General features: G+C 31.0%; 1 protein-coding gene and 1 pseudogene across 2 annotated transcripts; both read left to right on the top strand.

Moving 5' to 3' along the window:
- Positions 1-6,873: 6,873 nt before the first annotated feature.
- Positions 6,874-7,683, top strand: LOC112281874 (large ribosomal subunit protein eL24 pseudogene; annotated as a pseudogene). Its single transcript, XR_016502698.1, has one exon. The product of XR_016502698.1 is annotated as a large ribosomal subunit protein eL24 pseudogene (transcript).
- A 10,514-nt stretch (positions 7,684-18,197) lies between these two features.
- Positions 18,198-19,085, top strand: LOC112281875 (large ribosomal subunit protein eL24). The gene has a single exon (XM_024518848.3). The coding sequence runs from the start codon at positions 18,449-18,451 to the stop codon at positions 18,932-18,934; it is 486 nt and encodes a 161-aa protein (XP_024374616.1). The 5' UTR covers positions 18,198-18,448; the 3' UTR covers positions 18,935-19,085.
- The last annotated feature ends 1,973 nt before the right edge of the window (positions 19,086-21,058 follow it).

Raw genomic sequence — 21,058 nt, 5'->3', positions numbered from 1 at the left:
AATGTACAACGTTATTGAAGCCAGAGCAATTTCGACTTTGCGCTACTATTGTGCCAATTGATGCTGAATTCTTGAATCAGGTACGTGCGTGACCATTAAAGATTCAGTAGCCATTGATATCAAGCAGCATGCCAATGACGATAAATTGAAGGTGGATGGAGATCTTTTATACTTTGAGGAATGGTTGTATATCCCAAAAGGATCAGTATGACTCCAAGTTCTTCAATCTCGCCACGATTTTCCAGCTGCAGGACATTTTGGATTCAACAAGACCTTGGAGCTTATTTCTCGAGATTTTTGGTGGCTCCAAATGTAGAAGGATATAAAAGATTTTGTCCTCTTCTGCGACATCTGTTCAAGATCCAAGAATCCTCGGCATCGCCCTTATGGACTCCTACACCCATTGTCAATTCCACATCGACCATGGTATTCAGTTTCTATGGACTTCATCACGAACCTTCCATCATCGAACTCATATGATAGCATCTTTGTCATGGTAGATCGACTTACAAAGATGGTGCACTTTGTTCCTTGCAAGAAGACATCGTCCAGTGAAGTCACAGCAAGGCTCTTTCTCGATAATGTGTATCGATATCATGGACTACCAGATGATATCGTATTAGATCGAGGAACCTAGTTCGTATCAAAGTTTTGGAGATCTCTCTTTGAGATATTGAAGGTGGATATCAAGCTTTCTTCGGCTTTTCATCCTCAAATTGACGGCCAAACGGAACGGGTGAACCAAGTCTTGGAACAATACTTACAATGCAGCATCAACTATCAGCAAGACAATTGGACCACATATCTGCCACTAGCCAAGTTTGCATATAACAACACCCTCCATGCGTCGACTCAATACACACCATTCTTTTCCAACTATGGGTATCATCCGAAGCTTGATTTATTGAGTCTGTCAACAAATAACAATCCAGCATCTGAAGGATTTGCGAAACAATTATCAGAGCTTCAAAATACATTGAAGCTTCAATTACAATCCGCTCAAGAATCCTACAATGCATCTGCAGATAGATTTCGGAATCAAGCACCTACTTTCAAAATTGGAGATAAAGCATGGCTTCTTTGACGGAATATCAAGACCAAGCGACCATGTGATAAGTTGGACTATCAAAGATTGGGACCATTTATCATCCAGAAACAAATCAATCCAATAGCATACCGTCTGGAATTAGCGACTTCTATGAAGATACATCCAGTCTTTCATGTTTCTCTGTTAGAGCCTTATCGAGAGTCGTCTTTTCCTGGAAGAGTACAATATCTACCACCTAGTATTGAGATCGAGAACCACGAGGAATATGTGGTTGAAAAGTTACTGGATTCATGGCGAAGGTGGAGCAAGTTGGAGTATCTTGTTCATTGGTGCGGCTACGATATTAATGAACGAACGTTATTCTGTTGTAACACGAGTATACCGTGAAAATATAAAGAAAGGGGACTTTTATTAATATTCAGTTACCTCGAATATTGGGAGCAACGACCAATTCCAGTGCCAATATTCAGGGGCTTGTTCAGACACCCTGTCACAGTTGGTCATGACATACTTACCAGTAACGAAATGCTCCGTTCGAGTCCAATAGTGGGAGTCAACAGAATCGAAAGGACTAAATCGATGACTGAGCGAGCCTGACACGAAGGACCAATTTGATCCAATTACGGGAACATCCAGATCTTACTACGGGCCTCTTAGCCAATATGAGACATGATTTGGTCGGTGACTCAATGTGGTCCCAATTACGAGGGTTTCGATTCCGTTTCAGGCTGTCATGTTCTCTATGCCGTTTCAGGGAACATTGTTTCCGGAAAAAAAAAAAACGGAGGAGAAAGCTTTGACGGCGGAGCCAATTCTGGATCCAAGTCGAAAGATTGAAGAAATTCAGAGGCTAGGGTTTGAAAGAGGGGAGAATTAAGGTTAAAGGGGAGGATAGGTTTAGAAAAAAAGAGGGGGAAGAATTAGGGTTTTAAGGGTCGGAGAGCTAGCTTCATGCTTCCGAAAAAAGACGGAGAATTAGGTTTTTTTTTTTTTTTTTTTTTTTTTTTCATAGGGTTTTGGGGAAGACGGGGGCAATCATTGCTGAAAGTTAGTGTTGTACTGGTGAATTGGGGTTTTAATGAAGTGGATGTGATTACTCTTGACTTTTTTATAAAATTGAAGTTACGTCTGTGATTGAAGTATTAAAAGGGTGTCTATAGGATTGAGTATGCGGAGTGAATGAAAATTTTTGGATTAATCTAACAAGACAGTCAGTAGATACAAGGTTGTGAGTATAAAGCAGTATCGGAGATTAGCAGATTGGGTTGTTTGAGGTTCTCTGTAATGTCTAGAAACCTACCGACTAGGATAAAAAAGATTTCGACGAGCAGTCGAAGGACATTCGTATAGATTTACGATATATTCTTGCAATCATTTATATTCTAACAATCAAAAACCGATAGACTGCCTGAATATTAGCGAATCTCCATACTACCTTCTACAGCTAGACGCCCGGTGCGTTCTTGAGCAGGAAAGCACGTAATACGACAACGTGGGAGCCAGCTAAAAATCTCGCCAATGCGCCACAAAAGGTACAGGAGTTTCATCAACAACATCCTTATAAACCTAAGCCGGTTCGACGATAGCTTCCTTCTGAAGCTTGCTCACCCAAGAATATAAGAAAGGGATAGAGCACCACCAAAATTCGTAGTTAATGTAGTTATTTTCTCCAAGATAAAATAGAATTTTTTCAGTAGCCATAGTTTGGTCTTCTGATATGGATAGCCAAGAGATAGATACTATACCAGTCAGATTATCTCAACTGACTAGCTCACGAAGGCGACCCCGAGATGAAGAACCACCTACACCACGACGACGACGGAGGATATCGAGTAACCAATCACTGGTGATTATATTTGAGTCCGAGCCTGCTTACGATCGTCAGCCAGAAGGCGTGTTTGCAAGACAATTTCACAATGAGGACACGGAAGTTCATACCTGGTCAGAAGTTGAAGGAGTGGGCCACTACCATTGGCTTCAAGGGTCGATGAACCACTTGCCTCGTGAACAACAGTTGGAGTTCATAGCAGATGTTATGCGACAGATCTTTATTTTCTTACGTTGGTACTGATTAACAACAACATTGCTTCTCAGAGACCTCGAAGCTAAAAAAAGGGATGATGTTAGGGACATAATCCTTAGAACCTTCTAGAGACAAGTTTCTAAAACTTTCTAGAAGCAAGTCTGTAGAACCTTCTAGAAGCCTCTTAGTTGGTAGAAGATGTTAGGGACATAGTCCTTAGAACCTTCTAGAGATAAATTTCTAAAACCTTCTAGAAGCAAGTCTCTGGAACCTTCTAGAAGCTTCTTAGTTGGTAGAAGTTGCTTGAGAAGCTTCCTAAATAGGAGTATATATTGGAATCGAGGCTGAAGAGTTCTTCAGTCTCGAAAACACATCTTTTGGAGCTCTAGCTCACCTCTCTGGTGTTGTTCTTGTATTCATCTGATTAATCTAGTTCTTGCCAGTTCTTCTTGAACTTCTTGTTAGATCTCGAGTTTGTATTTCTGTGTCTGTAACATATTGCGGGAGACTCATTTAATTTCCAACCCAAATATGGATTCAAAGAGTTAAAAATATGATCTTTTTTAGGTTTTATTTTTATTCTTTGTTAGGTATTTGATTTAGAATATTAAGTGTAAATTTTATCTTCACAACTTTGCAAATATTTTTAATAAGGTTTATTTATTGACATAGATAACTAAAGAAATATTTATTTGACAATGAGTTTTTAATTATGATATTTATTTTTAGTGAGTTGTGTATATTTTCTCTTTGCACTTGAAAGAATTGTTCAAAGCTAAGACATTAAAATTAAAATTAAATTATTTGAAGATCAATACATCATTATTGTTGTCTAAGTAAAAATCTTAGTGAAGCATTATTGTATTCTAATCTTAAAAAATTAATATATACTTTAAAAAAATCAAATATTTAATAATTATGGCTTAGATTTTTTTTATATAAATTTACCACTACTACTAAAATATGTATAGTAGGTTGTGGAAGATTTAATTAGAATCTTATATGTTGATAACAAATATAATAGGGATTCTTTTTTGCCATGATTTTGTATTACATTAGAATTATTTTGAGGCTTAGATCCAATTGTTGTATATTACATACAAAAACTTAGTAATTGTAAATTTTAATAGACTTTATAAATAATAATAATATTAAATCAATGTAAAATGATTATTATTAATAACAATATTTTAATGGTTTCAACTCTACATTGATTCTCTATTAGCTACAATGCAAGGAGTGGTTTCTAAGTTATGAAAAAGAGAAAAAAACAAAAAAAAGAAGTTTGTATTGGTCTCAGTTTAATATATTAACTTCTAGGTATTTGCATCTTTTGGTAAAACCATGGTATGATTAATAGTAATCATCTTGTAAGTTATCTCAAGAAGCCATGTTAACATCTTTGCAAAGATTTTTTCAACCATGCTTACTTATCTATTATTAAAAAAAAATCTTACTTTTACATAATTTATAAAATTCAATCTACAAAGCAATAGTATTTGATCTTTAAATAAATAAAATATCAAATACTTCATCCTATACATGTTAAGTCTAATTATATATATATATATATATATATAAATTAAAAATAATTTTACAAAAAAATACATATCAACTACTTTAGACCATTTATTGTTTTCTTATATGGATATTGATTAATACCATTAACTTTTTGTTGCAACAATAGAGACAATTCTTTTAGAGAAAGAAGACATGGTATTGACATTTGTTTATATTTATATAGCACACATTTAGTAGTAGGAAATGATCATATTAGTACCAAATTGGCTTGGAAAAAGCTTTTGCATGTTTTAAAAAGTGAAATAAATAAATAAAAAATTAAATATTAATTAATTAATGATACATAATAAATTCTTTAAAACTATAATATATTTTGTACATAAATGTTAAATTCTATAAATTAAATATTTTCATTTTTTTACTAAATAAAACTTTATTTTCTTAAAGAAAAAATTATTCAAAGTTTAATAAATCAAATGTATTTTATTTTTTAAAATAAAATTTGAAGTTTTTGATAATATCTGAAATAATTAGATAAAAAAAAATCCTATATTCTTTTACTAAAAAACTTTCATCTATGAGCTCTATTTATTAAAAAATAACCAACTTATTATATTATCATCAATATTTATAAAAGATATATAGATGATTCTAAAGTCTTTCCTAAGAAGAAAATTGAAATATTATATCAACTTGGATTTAGAAATATGATAAAATAAAGATAGTCCATTTTATTACTTTCCAGAAGTGCAATAAATTAAAAAAAAAAAAACAAAACAAAACCAAAACCAAAACATCAAGAAATATATATATATTTTTTATTAATTCTACAAATATACAAATTAGCCACTAATTTTCTTCTTTCTTTCTATCTTTCTAAAAAACAAATGGTACATCATGCAATCAATAACCACAAATTGATAGAAATTTGCATTTATTGAATTATTTTTATGATTTTGTTTTATAACATCCATTTTTTCCTTTATAATGTAAGGATGTTTCTGATTTTACTTCTTAATTTTAAATTTTAGTTTAATATTTTTAGACAAATGTAGATATAAATAGGAATAATAATGATAACAATACTCTCAATAATAAGTACCAATTGTCTTAACATGCATAGTTATTTTGCTAGATTAAATATTACACGACAATTTTTCAAAAATTCTTGTAATAATATCAATTAAATTTAATCTTAAAATGAATAAATAAATAAATGATCATGTATGTGACCACCAATCACTTTTTTAAGTTAAAAATATAAGTTTAAAATTAGAATTCATTGAGTATAACTAAAAATTGTTATTTTCTAAAATTATTTGTTATAAACAATTAGAGTTTCTTCTTAAACAATTTATATTTGAAATATTATATTTTAACACATGAAACAATAACCCAAGTTTAGAAAAGTTAACTATTTTTGTATTTGATATGTAGATTTTGTCAAAGCCTATGATAAGATAAATTAAAATTATTATTTTATTTAATGTATTATTTAAGAAGAAAGAGTATAATATTCAACTCTCTTAAAAAACACATTAATAATAATTAATAAAATATGTAATTGACAAATTTTATACTATTTATATTTATTTGAATTGCATTAAATATCTACTATTTTTGAAATAAAAATTAAATTAAATTAGAAATAAATTAAAAAAGACTCTTGTGGTTTTGATGTGTGTGTGTATTTTTTTATTTTTTTAAATTATATCAATACATGTTGTGTCAAAGGTATCACATTTTTTATGTTTCTGATAAAATAAGTTACAAAACATTAAGATTGTTGTTTAGCTTTAATGGAACAATGTTAGAATGTCTATTATCTCCAAAGTTTATATACTTCAACATTTCAAAGCAATAGATTGACATTTAGACTAGTACAAATTTAGATGACTACTTGATGTTGAAGATAACAAATCTTATTAAATATTAGGTTTTTTAGAGCTAATTTTTTGCAAGAAACTAATACTAGCTTTTCTAATCTACTTCAGTTTTAATCGTTCTATTTAAAACTTGATATATATCCATTCCAAATCTGGCATTGGAGAATTTTTTTGATGATGGTTTAAATGAGTGGGTGGATTTAGTAAATACTTGAGTCAATTTCACAATTCCCAGTAAATAAATATATCCATGACTATTCTGGAAATTGCCGTCAAGCTTCAGGTGGAGCACCCATGGTTGAACAGGTCAACGATCTCAAACATCGGCGAACAGAGGCATGGGAACAGAGATGGGAACCTGGGAACCCGTTCTACGAGGATTAGGGCTAGGAGGTTAGGAGTCTGGACTGGACTTGAGGTGCGAGGAGCGCTGGACATGCTCTCTCTTTTGCGGCTACAACGCCAGCAGCAGCGTCGTCGTCGTCGTCGTCTGGCAGTGCGAAGTCGGCCACCATGGTGCTCAAGACCGAGGTCTGCAGGTTCTCCGGCGCCAAGATCTACCCCGGCCGGGGCATCAGGTTCATCCGCAGCGACAGTCAGGTGTTCCTGTTCCTGAATAGCAAGTGCAAGCGGTACTTCCACAACCGGCTGAAGCCCGCGAAGCTTTCGTGGACGGCTTTGTTCCGGAAGCAACACAAGAAAGATTTGCACGACACCGCCGTAAAGAAGAAGCGTAGAACCACCAACAAACCCTACTCCAGGTCCATCGTGGGCGCGTCGTTGGAGGTGATCCAGAAGAAGAGGACCGAGAAGACCGAGGTCCGCGCCGCAGCTCGGGAGGCGGCGTTGCGAGAGATCAAGGAGAGGATCAAGAAGACGAAGGATGAGAAGAAGGCGAAGAAGGCCGAGATGGTGAAGACGACGAAGGGGGTCGGGAAGCAGGCGACACGGGCAGCTCAGCCCAAGGCTGCGAAGACCAGTGCCGGTGGCAAACGTTAAGCATGGTACCATGTTGTGCATGTTGTGATTCATCGCTGTACTTGTTAATTTTGTACTGGTACACGAGTTGTAGCAATGGAAGCAGGATTTCTTTTGGGATTCATTTGGGCACCATTTCCAATTGACCCTCTAGAGGATACATGTCAAGCGGTTCTTTAACCTATTTTCACTTCACCCTCTGCTGAATTTGCTATTATTTCCTCCGATATTTGATGTCAACCAATTCGCTTAGGTGTCTTCTACCTGTATGTGTGGTACTCGATGAACGTCCTATATCCCAATGTCATATTGGCACTCAGGAAGGGTTTCTGTCGAATTGTGATTGGATGTGAATTTTCATGCTTATCTGGTCTAGTAGGGTATTTTGTCTCGTAGGAGCTTCGTTCTAACATTCTAACCAGTTTTTAAGCAGCGATGAACTGATTGCTTGATTTTCGGGCTCCACTTAACTGTAGTTGTGTGTTCAATCGACTTTGGTATCTTGGTTTCGGTGTGAGGGCTTAGTGATGGTACCCATCTGTAGTTTCTCACTCCTCTTGTTGCACCTTTCGTCGCTGCCTCTCGGTTTTTCTGATATTTGTATGCATCGAACTCATTGATATGTATATTTGAGCTCCTACAATTCTTGTTGCAGTATTGAGGAATCGAAATGGGTTTAAGGATAGACATCCGCTCTTTCTGCTCCACAGCTTACAGTAGCTTCGGAACCTAAGATGTACAACCCTCCGTACTTATGAGTTTGTAAACTTAATATATTTGGATCGGACTCTGCCCACCAATGCCCTACGTTGTTAATGGTCTTGCGCATGTCGTATCAAGATGTCAATGACCAACTCATGGTATTAGAACTGTCATCCGATTTCTTACGTCTATATTGAATCTGTGGAAATTATTCCGTCATAAGATTGGTATCACACCATCAATGAACAGAGTAGATTTTTTCTTCTTTTCATTTAATCAGGTGAATTTTAGCATTTGCTCATTCAATTCCATTCCACACGCACATTGGAGTACACATGGATCGGATATATCATGGACCTCTCGAAATTAACTTCTATGGTGAATCTTGCTACTTTGACTTGATGAGCATGTTTCTTAGTATTGAAAAGCATGAAAGTTATCGAGCAATTGAGCAGGGTGATGAATTATCAAAGATTAACTGATGGGTATAAATTTTGATAGTGAATAGGAAGGTCATCACTGGGTGTAGTTGGAGATGATTGAGGTGGGAATGTGAATTCTAACTTGCAGAAGATGTGCATTTACTTGGCAAAATGTAATGGATATGGGAGTTATTTCATCACTGTGGTAGAGTATAATGGATGCAGTCACAATTATTTGTTCTTCTAATCAATGTATTGCACAATTTTTTTTTCTTGTAGTTGGATTTTTTATTTTTATATTTTGGTTTGTTTTTGCACCATTAAGACTTTTACAACATTATTTGTAAACATAATATTATTTAAGATAAAATGCTATCATTTATTAGTTTTAATTATATAACAAACAAATTATTGATTTATAAAGAGTAGTAATTTTGGTGGAGTTCGAAATTCATGCTTTGCATTTGGATAATATTGTAAAATTAATTGTTCTGAAAATATAATTTAATTATATAAATAGAAAGATATATTTTATATATGTGTTGCAATATGTAAATAGGTTAGAAATATTTTTGTAGCAATTATTATATTAACAATTTTGAATGTAGTATGGTATATTATAATTATCTCAATTTACCTAAAAATCATATATATATATATATATATATATATATATATTGTGTTTTATAATTATTGCCAATCTTTAGACATGCCTACAACATTTATGTGATGTATATTTCTTAAGTTTAATAACATTTATTACAACAAATAAAGTATGCAAATTTATATTGCTTTTGTTTACATTGCAATTATAATTAAGAGTTATAAAACTACTTTGTAGTATTATTAATGAGCAATCAATGTTAATACTAGTTCACAATGTATATTAAATATATTTTTAGTTTAGCTTATATTTGCACTCTAAAAGTGTTGTTAAGTTTGTGAAGATCTTCACAAACTTGTCAATACTCTCAGAATAGAAATTTCACATATCATTAGTGCCAACCACAGAAATACCAATCCTAAGCCTATGGAAGAAGTTCAAAATTTATGGCAAGAAGTTGTACAGTTAAAGGAAGCAAGTAGATCGACCTCACAACCAAATCTAGGAAATTTTGCTTCTACAAGTATAATAGAGACATGGATTAGTATGCTCAATAAGTTTGCTAGAATAAGATCAAAATTTTGACAATTTTTACAATAAGTCAAGCTCTATCGAAGGTTGTATCTCTTCCAATATCTTGATGGATTTACTCAAGTTCACTTCATAGGCACACTTCTATCTAGAAGTGCTCTCTCTCACTTTGCACCATTAATGGAAGAAGATTCATGATTCTTTTATGATTTGAATTCATTTTTAAAAGTATTTACAATTTTATTTGGAGATAGTGATCAAAAAAGAGTAGTAGAGACCAAACTCTTATCTTTATGATAAGAATCACAATCAACTACCATATATGCTGTTGAATTTCAAAACCTTGCTTTCGACGTGGATTAGAATGACAAAACCATTATCAATCAATTTCAATATAGGTTGAAGGATAATGTGAATGATTTATTATTGATAATATTGAAAGCAAAATCTTTAGAATAATTTATTGCGTAAGCCATTGCATGCAACAATCGATTATTTGAAAGGCATTAACAATAAAGACTTGGCTAAAGAAAAATAAGCCAAATAATGACGACAACTTCGAAGTTTTTAGAAACTCATTTATCAAAGCCAAAACTAGTGCATATTGATACAATACGTTTTAAATTCTTTACTAAGTAAGAAAAGACGTGACATTATCAAAAGGATTTGTACTTATATTGTGGAAAAGCTAAGTACACTATTCAACATTATCCAAAAAAGCAATGCAATCACAAAATGAGGAGTACAATTGTCAAATAAGATAATGTGTCAAAAAGTAAATTTTTCCAACTACAATAGGAACCGTTCAGCTGGAATCATATGCAATATCTAATAAAGGTCTTATTCTCTCATCAAATCCTTTACTTTTTTTTTTATAGTAGATATATGTTTAGGACCTATAAATTACAAAGCCTTTATATTATTAGATTTAAGAACCTCAACATGTTTTATAGACGAAGACTTTCTCAAGAAACAAGAAATATTTTTAGTCAAAAATACTAAATCCATACATGTAGAAAGCATAGATGGTCGTTTGTTATCTTTTGAAGATATTATTCATAAAACTATTCTTTTAGATATAGCAATTAAAGATTATAATAGAATAGTAATATTTAATATGATAAGATCTCTTTTCAATCTAATTATTTTAAGATTATCATGGATAAAAAAAATAATCCTCAAATAGATTAGATTATTTTTAACTTTAAGTATTTTTTTAATTTAATCCAAAATCTTGAAAGTGAAATAGAAATACATAAATTTAATACATCTAAATTCTTATTGGTAGGTATAAGATTCTTGTACCTACCAATAAGAATCTACAAAAATGGGCATAGCATATATAACAAAGGATGATATTTCTAAGTAATATTAAGATTTTCAGGACATTTTTGAAAAAACAAATATAGATATTTTTTTAGAGCATTAATCCTATGATTGTTTAATTGATCTATAAGAAGAAGCTCAACTATCATTTGGACCAATCTACAGCTTATCGCAAAATGAGTTGGCTACATTAAAAGAATACATTGACAAGAGCTTAGCTAAGAACTTCATACACCATTTGAAATCTCTAGCAAGAGCTTTTATTTTATTTGTGAAGAAAAAAGATAGATCTCTGCAAATATTTGAAGACTATCAAAGATTTAACAAAATCACTATTAAGCATAAGTATTCCCTATCATTGATTTTAGGACTTCTTAACCAACTCAATTAAGCAAAGATCTACATAAAAATAAATCTACGAGGAGCATATAAACTAATTTATATAAAAATAAATAAAAAAATAAAGGTCTACTTTCCAAACTACATTTGGATATTTTAAATATAATATTATGCCTTTTAGATTTATAAACATTAAAGTTGTTTTTCAACATGTCATGAATAATGTCTTTTGTGAGTTTTTTGATGATTTTATTGGCTTTTATTTAAACAATATTCTAATCTACTCTAATATAAAATTCATGAACTTTATATTTGTCATATATTATAAAAACTTATAGATGCAAGATTATATGCAAAGATGAAAAAGTGTGTATTTTATACTATTCAAGTTGATTTCTTAAGATATATTATTTTTAGCAAAAGATTAATAATAGATCTTAAAAAGATTTAGATTATCATAAATTGAAAGGTTCATAAAATAGTCAAATATATACAATATTTTTTAAAATTTGTCAAATATTATCAAATCTTCATTAAGAACTTTTTTTAAGTTATAGCTTTTCTTCTATGCGTGACATATAAAGACAAACTTAAGTAGAGCAAAGAATCTGAAATATCTTTTGAAGCCTTGAAGATAGCATTTATTTTTGCACCAATTTTAAATCACGTTGATTTCTTTAAGGCATTCTTCATGAAAAAAAATGTATTAGGTTTTATTATAGGTGTTGTTTTATTATAAATAGGAGTAGATGATAAGCTCCATCTAGTAAATTTTTAATCTAGAAAAATTTTAGTAGCCAAAATTAACTATGTCATCGACAATAAAGAGCTTATTGTAATTGTGGATTCATTCCAAGAATGGCATCATTATCTAAAAGGCGCCTCTAGTCTAATTAGTGTGTATACGGATCACAAGAACTTTAAATACTTCATATTGACGTGTGTTTTAAATCATTGCTAGTTTGTTAGAGTATATCTTTATTAAGATTTGATTTAAAGATGAACTATAGATCTAAAAAATAATAAGGTTTATTAAATGATCTTTCTAAATATTTTTATCTTGTATCAAAAAAATAAAATATAACTTTTGATCAATCTATATATATATATATATATATATATATTTAAAGTTGTAGCATTTTCATCTTTGAGTAATAAAATCAACATTCATTGTTGATTAAATCTTTATCAAGAAAATTCACTCAAGAATGTCTTTTGATCTTCTTGCTCAAGATATCAAGAATAATTCTTCTAAGTCTCATGATACTTCTAAGTTTGAGTTTAAGAATAATTTATTCTACTTTGATGGACAATTATATATTTCAAAAGACAAAGCACAGTTACATATTCTTTAAGCTCGTCATGACTTTCCAGCAATCAAATATTTTGAATACAAAAAGATTTTGAAGCTAATATTTAGAGATTTTTGGTGGCTTCAAATGCAGAAGGCAATTAAAGACTTTATATAATAATTTAATATTTTTTGAAGATCCATAATTCTTCATTATCGATTTTATAGACTTTTTTAGCCATTATCTATTTTTAAATAATTATGATCTTCTATTTTTATAGATTTTATTATGGATCTTTTAATCTCAAGTTCATATAATTTTATATTTGTAATAGTAGATTATTTTACCAATATGGCACATTTTGTATTATTTACAAAATCTATCAAAAGTGAAAAAATAATTTTTTTTTGATAACATCTATTGCTATTATGGATAGTCCAAGGATATTATATTCAATAGAAAGACTTAATTTATATCTAGATTTTGGAGAATCCTATTTAAGATTTTAAAGGTGGATATAAACTCTCTTTGGCATTTCATCCTAAAATTAATGGATAAACAGAATAGATGAATCAAGTTTTTGAGCAATATTTGAGGTATACCATTAATTATCATCAAGATGATTGAACAATTCTTTTGCTATTTGCAAAGTTTGCATATAATAATTTGGTATGTTGTCATATTGTGGTTTGGCTACTATATGAAAATAATGTAATTATGTACTTAATATATAATTTATTAAATAACATAGTGAGAGCCATGTTAGTAGATTTTAGTTGGTTGTAAAATATAATTTGATTATTACTTTGAGAAGAGGTTGATTAAAAAGATTACTATAGAATTTGTATAACTTTAATTTCCTTTTTGATAGTGGCTTTTAAGATTGATTTTGGTTGATAGTAACTTCTAAATATTTAGAGTCACCTTTGTTAGACATTGGTGACCTTTGGAAACTTATTTTGGTTCTTTTATATGATGTTTAGAGTATAAATTATGTAAATCTTATAAGAAAAAAGATTGAAGAATGGTTTTGGTAGCAAAGGGAGTAATTAGGGCACCAATATAGATGAATGGAGTTGGATGATGAAAATCTCCATTCCTATTGGTCAAAAATCATGACCAATGGGCTTTGAGGAGGCTACCTGAGGCCATATTAGAGATTAGGGTTAGTATTTCGGGGTCCTTTGAGAATTGGAGGCTAAGTTAAACAAGTTTAGGTTTTTGGCTATGGTTTTGTTACAAATTTTGTATGGTTTGGAGTTTATATGAAGGAGATACAAGGGCTCAAAGTTAAGGTATCGAATTGGAAGCTACTGTCACTCTTTTTGGCATAACGCACGGGTACAGATAAAAATTGAGGATCGGCGACTGCTATTGAAGAGAACACTTTTACGGCTACACTAATGATATGTTCCTTGCTGGATTCCAAGTTGGAATGAAGGAGTTATTGGATTTTGAAGTCAATGCATACAATCTAAGGGTAGTAAGTGATCCGATTTACTAGTGGTTGTGTCTTGAGCTATATCTTAAGCAATTTGACAAGATTTTGGTTCAAAATTTCAGAAAATATGTAATTTTATGTTAGTAAACTTTGTGCTTAAGTTTGATGATATTTGGGTATTGGATTCTTAAGATATTAAGAAAATAGTGCTCAAATGCTTGCAAATTAGGGTTTAGAGGATCTACTACGATTTCTTAGATGCCAAAAGATTGGAAGTGAATTTGCAGTTGGTTTTTTTTGAGATAAAATTTAAGGGTGAATTCTACTTATTCTATAAATTTGAGACAAACTGAACGGCTAGATGAAGAGTTATGAATTTCTAAAGTTCAAGACAAGAAAATCCTTTGCCGGAAAAATATATTTTGAAGAGGTTTTGATATATTTTGAGTTTTATGCAAAATAAAGGAGTTTTGGGAGGCTAACATAAGATTCATATAAAGGTTTAAGCTAAACTCTCTACATCTAGATACCTAGTGTATTCTTAGATAGCAAATCATGCCATACGATAATGTTTCTTCATTCAACAAACACTTTATCAATTACAATTATCATCCATAACTTGATATTTTTGACTTTTTAAAAATTGATAATCTAATGACAAAAGATTTAACAAATTATTTTTCAAAGCTATATGCAATAATGAAGGTATAATTAAAGAAGTTCAAGAATGAAAAAAGATGAATTCGGATGTTTATTGCAAAGAACAACCACAATTTATTGTAAATGACAAGATATATCTTTTTTGTCACAATATCAAGCCTTCTTGTCCTTATGACAAGTTGGACTATTGTAGGCTTAAAATTTTTCTTATTTGTGAACAAGTCAATTTTGTTGCTTATTGAATACATCTACTAGAGTCTATAAAGATCCATTCTATATTCTATGTGTCTCTTTTTAAGCCATATAAGACAATGAATATCTCAAAAAAAGACAAATGCTACTTCATCCTATAGAAGTGGATAATAATCAAGAGTTTGAAGTAGAAGAAGTCTTAGATTCAAGGGGATGCTAATATAGAATAGAATAACTTATTCATTGGTGCAGATATGATATTATTGAATGCATATGGGAGTCAACAAAAAATCTTGCAAAAGCAACAAAGAAGGTTGAGGCTTTTTTATTGATGACATCCGTGAAAACTAAGATAAAGAATGATAAATTTTTTCTATAAAAGAAATAAGATCTAAAAAAGAAAATATTCTACTTTCTACTTTTATTTATAATTTTTGTATATTTATAATGCTAAAGAGATAAAAAAAATTAACTATTAATAGATTTAATTTAAAAGCTATTACTTACTGATTTATTAAATAAGACATTGTATTTGTCACAATCTTCAAGACAACATAATCAAGATGAAGATCTTCAAGGACAACATGTCTTTTCTTAAATAGATGGAAAGATATATTGTATTTGATATCACAACTTTGAAAGAGAATTTTAATGTTTGGTGGTTTTATTAAAAGTATGAATGATTCTTGACAATGTTTCAAATATTTTATTTGAAGGGAATTACAAAGGCTTCAACAATGATCAAATAATAAGGTTGTCTTCTTGCCTTGGTATGGAACACTATTGATAGCTAAGTGGACCTATCAACCATCTTCAAAGAGAATAAAGATCAGAATTTGTGGCAAATACAATTTGCCTTATCTTGGATTTTCTCAACATATGATGACTACTCTTTGTAGAACTTCTTCTTAAAAGAGAAGGTAATGTCATATATATATATATATATATATATATATATATATATATAGATATACTCTAATATTTATCTATATGACTAAATAGAAGTAGATAAAAATAAATTTATTTTATAATATTTTATAGAAATGCTTCTTAGAAACTTCATAGATACTACTTTGAGTTTACTTGTGTTTATAATTGATTGGTAGTTTAGAAACTTGGTCAACAAATTAACATCGTATTGATAGCTTGCAAAACAAACTAATTATGTGGTGCACATATCAAAAACTTGGCTTACAAGTTAAGATATGTGTCTTATAAAGTCAACATGTTTTGGAGGTCTTATAAGACATCATTACATAGCTCCTAATTAAGAGTATATATGGAGGCTAGAGTGAAGTCTTCTTCACTCTTATCAATATTTTTCTAGTCCTTAGTCTTATCTCAAGACTTTCTAAGTCTTCTTATCTTTGACAATAGCCATTCTAGTTTAATATCATATCATCTTTAAATGATTCTCTAGTCTTTTCGAGTGATACAAGAATATATTGACATTTTAATTCTTTGAGATTCATATCTTTGATACCATACTTCATCTATTAACAAGAATTGAAGATTTTTTCTTTCATGTTTATAACATGTTTTAATGATTTAACTTCTACAACATTAGCTTTAATGTGTATAATTTTATAACAATATCATTGTAACATTCATCTTCAATTATGTTTATATTATTGTCCTAGCTCAATAGAGGGACTTCCAATCAATTAAGAAGAAGTACTTGAAAGTGTATTATTTATGCATTTGAAAGTGTATTATTTGAAAGTGTATTATTTGTGTATTAAATGTGTGTGGTTTAGATTTCATATTTTATGTTGATTTTTTGCATTCAATTTGTTGTGTACAAAAATCTTTATTTATACAATAATTATCATGTGATGTGATATTAGGTGCTAAATCTTATCGGATATATATAATCTAATTTAGTTTAATTTAATAGATTTTCATCCACTTGGTTTTTTCCATTAGTTGAGCTTATTAGTGCCAATTAGGATTTTAAGACTTAAGTGGAAAAACTCCCTTGACATGACATTCTTATCAAGTTAAGTCTTGTGAGTGATTTTGAGGGAAATAAAGCTTTTGTCATTAGATTTTGCTTGGCTATAGTTATTAATCTTTTACTAAATTTTTCAGAATTTTTATAAACAAACTTGTATTCTTAAATTCCTTCTTTGTAGTATGAAAGATAGCTCGACTTGGTGGTGTTTAAATCTTCTATCTTTCCTTGAAAGTTTGTTGCTTATGTATTTGTATTTGGTTTAGATTACATACTTCATGTTGATCTCTTGTACTTGATTTATTGTGTATGATAAATTTTATTTATGCAACCAAAATTTGTCATAAAAATTATTTATTTTATTTTTATCTCATTCTATTTTATTGTTTAAATTATCTTTGATTTTTGAATCTATTAATAATACAAATGATAGTCAAGATATTTATTTTGGTAATATATTTTAATCCCTATAATATATGAATAAGATAATTGATTAATTTATTTTTGATAATAGACAATACAATCTCAAAGATTGTCAAATAAACTATTTTTTTTTTCCAACTTTACAAGTTTATTGTAGAAGTTTTATTTTAATTTCTTTTACATTAGTCCTATCTTATTGTCTTGTTTTGATTTTAAATATTAAGTAGGTTGAATTTTTTTGATTAAAATTAACATCTTAATATTAATAATAATATTATAAAATTATTATTTCTTTTTATTTAATATTTTTTGAGAATAATATACTTTTTGCTTTGAAATTTTAATAATACATATTTTGAATATAAAGAAATAAAATCTATCAAAACCTGATAAAATAAAAAATAAATTTTCATTTTAATTTAAGTTAATATTTTCTAAAATAAAATTATAATTATAATTTTAAATTTAATAAATATAATTTAACTAGAATAGCTATAAATTTTATTTTAATTTTTTATTATTTGAAATACATTTCAAAGAGATTAGTGAAATATATATATATATATATATATATATATTCAAGATAATTAAAAATTGGACATTTCTTTGAACCGTCACATTGGTGATGTTGGTTTTTACATAGTTATCTTGTTTTGTTATTTTGATGAGTATACAAAATTACACCTCTTTATATTTTGGATGCAATGCAAGGACCAATGTCACCATAAAGCCAAGAAGATTTTGTACATTGTAATGCCATAATTTAAAAAAAAAAAAATGCCATTGATTTATTTAAATTATATTATAGATTAATACCTATCTTTTACAAATAACCATTGTAACGATTTCGTGAGTTTGGTGAAACATTGAACAAAGTGTAGCAACAATTCCCCTCCCTCATGCTTTCAGGAACATTGTGGTGAACATGGTTGGGAACAGAAGCAGGGGAGCAAGCGCAGGAATTAGGGTTTCGGGGACTGTGCACTTGTTGCTCTGTCTTGAACTGCTCGGGTGGCCTCGGGATAGCCCTCTCTCGCTCGCCGTGTGCTCCGTCCACTACAACGCCAGCAGCAGCGTCGTCGTCTGGCAGTGCGAAGTCGGCCACCATGGTGCTCAAGACCGAGGTCTGCAGGTTCTCCGGCGCCAAGATCTACCCCGGCCGGGGCATCAGGTTCATCCGCAGCGACAGTCAGGTGTTCCTGTTCCTGAATAGCAAGTGCAAGCGGTACTTCCACAACCGGCTGAAGCCCGCGAAGCTTTCGTGGACGGCTTTGTTCCGGAAGCAACACAAGAAAGATTTGCACGACACCGCCGTAAAGAAGAAGCGTAGAACCACCAACAAACCCTACTCCAGGTCCATCGTGGGCGCGTCGTTGGAGGTGATCCAGAAGAAGAGGACCGAGAAGACCGAGGTCCGCGCCGCAGCTCGGGAGGCGGCGTTGCGAGAGATCAAGGAGAGGATCAAGAAGACGAAGGATGAGAAGAAGGCGAAGAAGGCCGAGATGGTGAAGACGACGAAGGGGGTCGGGAAGCAGGCGACACGGGCAGCTCAGCCCAAGGCTGCGAAGACCAGTGCCGGTGGCAAACGTTAAGCATGGAAATTTGCAATATTTGTGATTCCAGCATTTTTGGGTTTTTACGTGACAGTGCCGAGGTCTTTAGGGGAGGTTTAGTGATGGACACTGTGGTTGTACTGTATGGTTGTTCTTATCACATTTTGAATTTCTCATGAGCATTTACCTATGGTTGTGTACACGGAAGTCTTAATTCATGCGGGGCTTTGCTTGATTAGTAGTTGCTATTCAAACTCGGACCAACAATTCTCCTGGAATGAGTTTATTGTAGGTCGTAAACGGGAATTCATTAGTTTAGCACCAGTATCCTATATTCGAATAATACGACAATTTTTGGATGTCCAGATTTCGATGTGCTGAGGCTCAGTTTGTCTTAAAAACACTGATTAGCATCTCAGTTCTTTAAAAATCAGGGTTTAGGTCGAGGTCCACGGTAGAGGTTTCGTAATTCAGTAGTAGTGGGTAGTATGGTAATACTGTGTCTTCATAGAATTCGATTCCACCGTTTCTGTACAGATAAATCTGTTTTTCTGGCTTTGGTATTTTAGTCATTCAGTTCTTGAGGGCTTTGGTAGGCTTTATTCTAATTGAATACTTATCACTCATCGTCTGTTTGTTCATTGAGGCGTTGAATATCTTTGAACCTCACCTTCAAGCATTTCTGATTGAAAATAAATGTATTATCTGAGCTCCTTGGTTGCTTTGTCAATCTTTTAGTGGTTGTGGGTTGATGTTCTGGAATAACCATCTTCATGGTCACTTTTGAAGTTGGCCAACTGTTTTAAGTGCCACCTTACTAGGTTTCAGATGGATACAATGGCACCCATAGTTCAAAAAGAATCTATATGTTGCAAGAAATCGTCATCGCTGAGAAATCCCAACTTTCTGATTCAGGTACGTTTTGCGTTTGTAATATTTGGTTTTGGATTTGCTGTAATAATGGACATTCCATTGGGTCGACGCATGTTGCAGAAATGACAACTGCCTGCGTCGTCGTTTGCGGTGGGCTTTGTTCAGATTTGTGGAAGTCTAGTTTCATTTGATGCGAGGGTGAATTTGTATAAGAATTAAGGTTCACATACGAATCGTTATAGATAGTCCGCCAATGTCAACGAAACAGTCCTTTTGCGTGGTATATATTTTGTTTTATTTGTTCTATTCGCTCAGTGAGAATGGAAGTAGCAACTAAGTTTTTATACTAAATTATAGTCACCGTACTGTTTATTTAACATATTCATTCAGTCTTGAATTCCCTGATTCATTGTATATTCAGCTTTGATAATTGGTTCATAGAAACTTTTGATGCTCAGTTTGTTATTAAGATTTAAGGCTATACCACGGAGGTGATAATTTAACAACTGCATTGAGTGTATTCTCTGACACGTTTCTTTTATTGATATTTAACTTTCTTTACATATGCATTTATATATAGAGATGCATCAAGAAATATATGTATACCTTGTTATTTCTCATTTTTTAATTTTAACTTTATCACTAATTGTTGAAAAATCAAAGAGTTTTAGTTGCAACATTGTATTGTATTTGTATTTTGTATACAAACAAGGAAGTTAAAACATCTTTATGGTAGATGTGTTATCATTTTCAGATTTGTAGAATACTGATCATTTGCGTTTTTGTTGTATTTTAGCCAAGAAATATTAATGTTAAACTTAATACTCAAGTCATACATTCAGTATTGCACATAGAAAATAGCATGAAGATACATCAATAAATAATTATGTGAGAAATGAGTAACAATTATGTAGTCATGATAGTGTTTAATAAGGATAACAAATAACAGAAAATACAAATTTTAAGAATCAACTCAATTAAATCAAGTACAATTAGAACCTGATTTCTACATAGTACTTGTAATTATTAGAGCATTGGTTTTAATTTAGAAAATACTAAAATGGCAGCTATAACAATAAGAATTATTAGGAGGTTTTCAGTTAGATTTATGTATCAATGTATTTGGAAAATTTTCTGAAGAAAACTTTCTCCATAATTATGTCATTAATTTTTTTTGGAAAACTTGTAAATGATTGTAAAAATATAAAATTACTTAAAAAATCTTAAAAAAGCTTATGAAGGTTGTGTTTGTAACATTGTTTCTTCTTTTCATAATAAGCTTTACAATTG

The sequence above is a fragment of the Physcomitrium patens genome, chromosome 4 (genome assembly GCF_059467195.1).
Source record: "Physcomitrium patens ecotype Gransden chromosome 4, ASM5946719v1, whole genome shotgun sequence".
Lineage (NCBI taxonomy): Eukaryota > Viridiplantae > Streptophyta > Bryopsida > Funariales > Funariaceae > Physcomitrium > Physcomitrium patens.
This window is presented reverse-complemented; position numbering and strand designations above follow the sequence as displayed.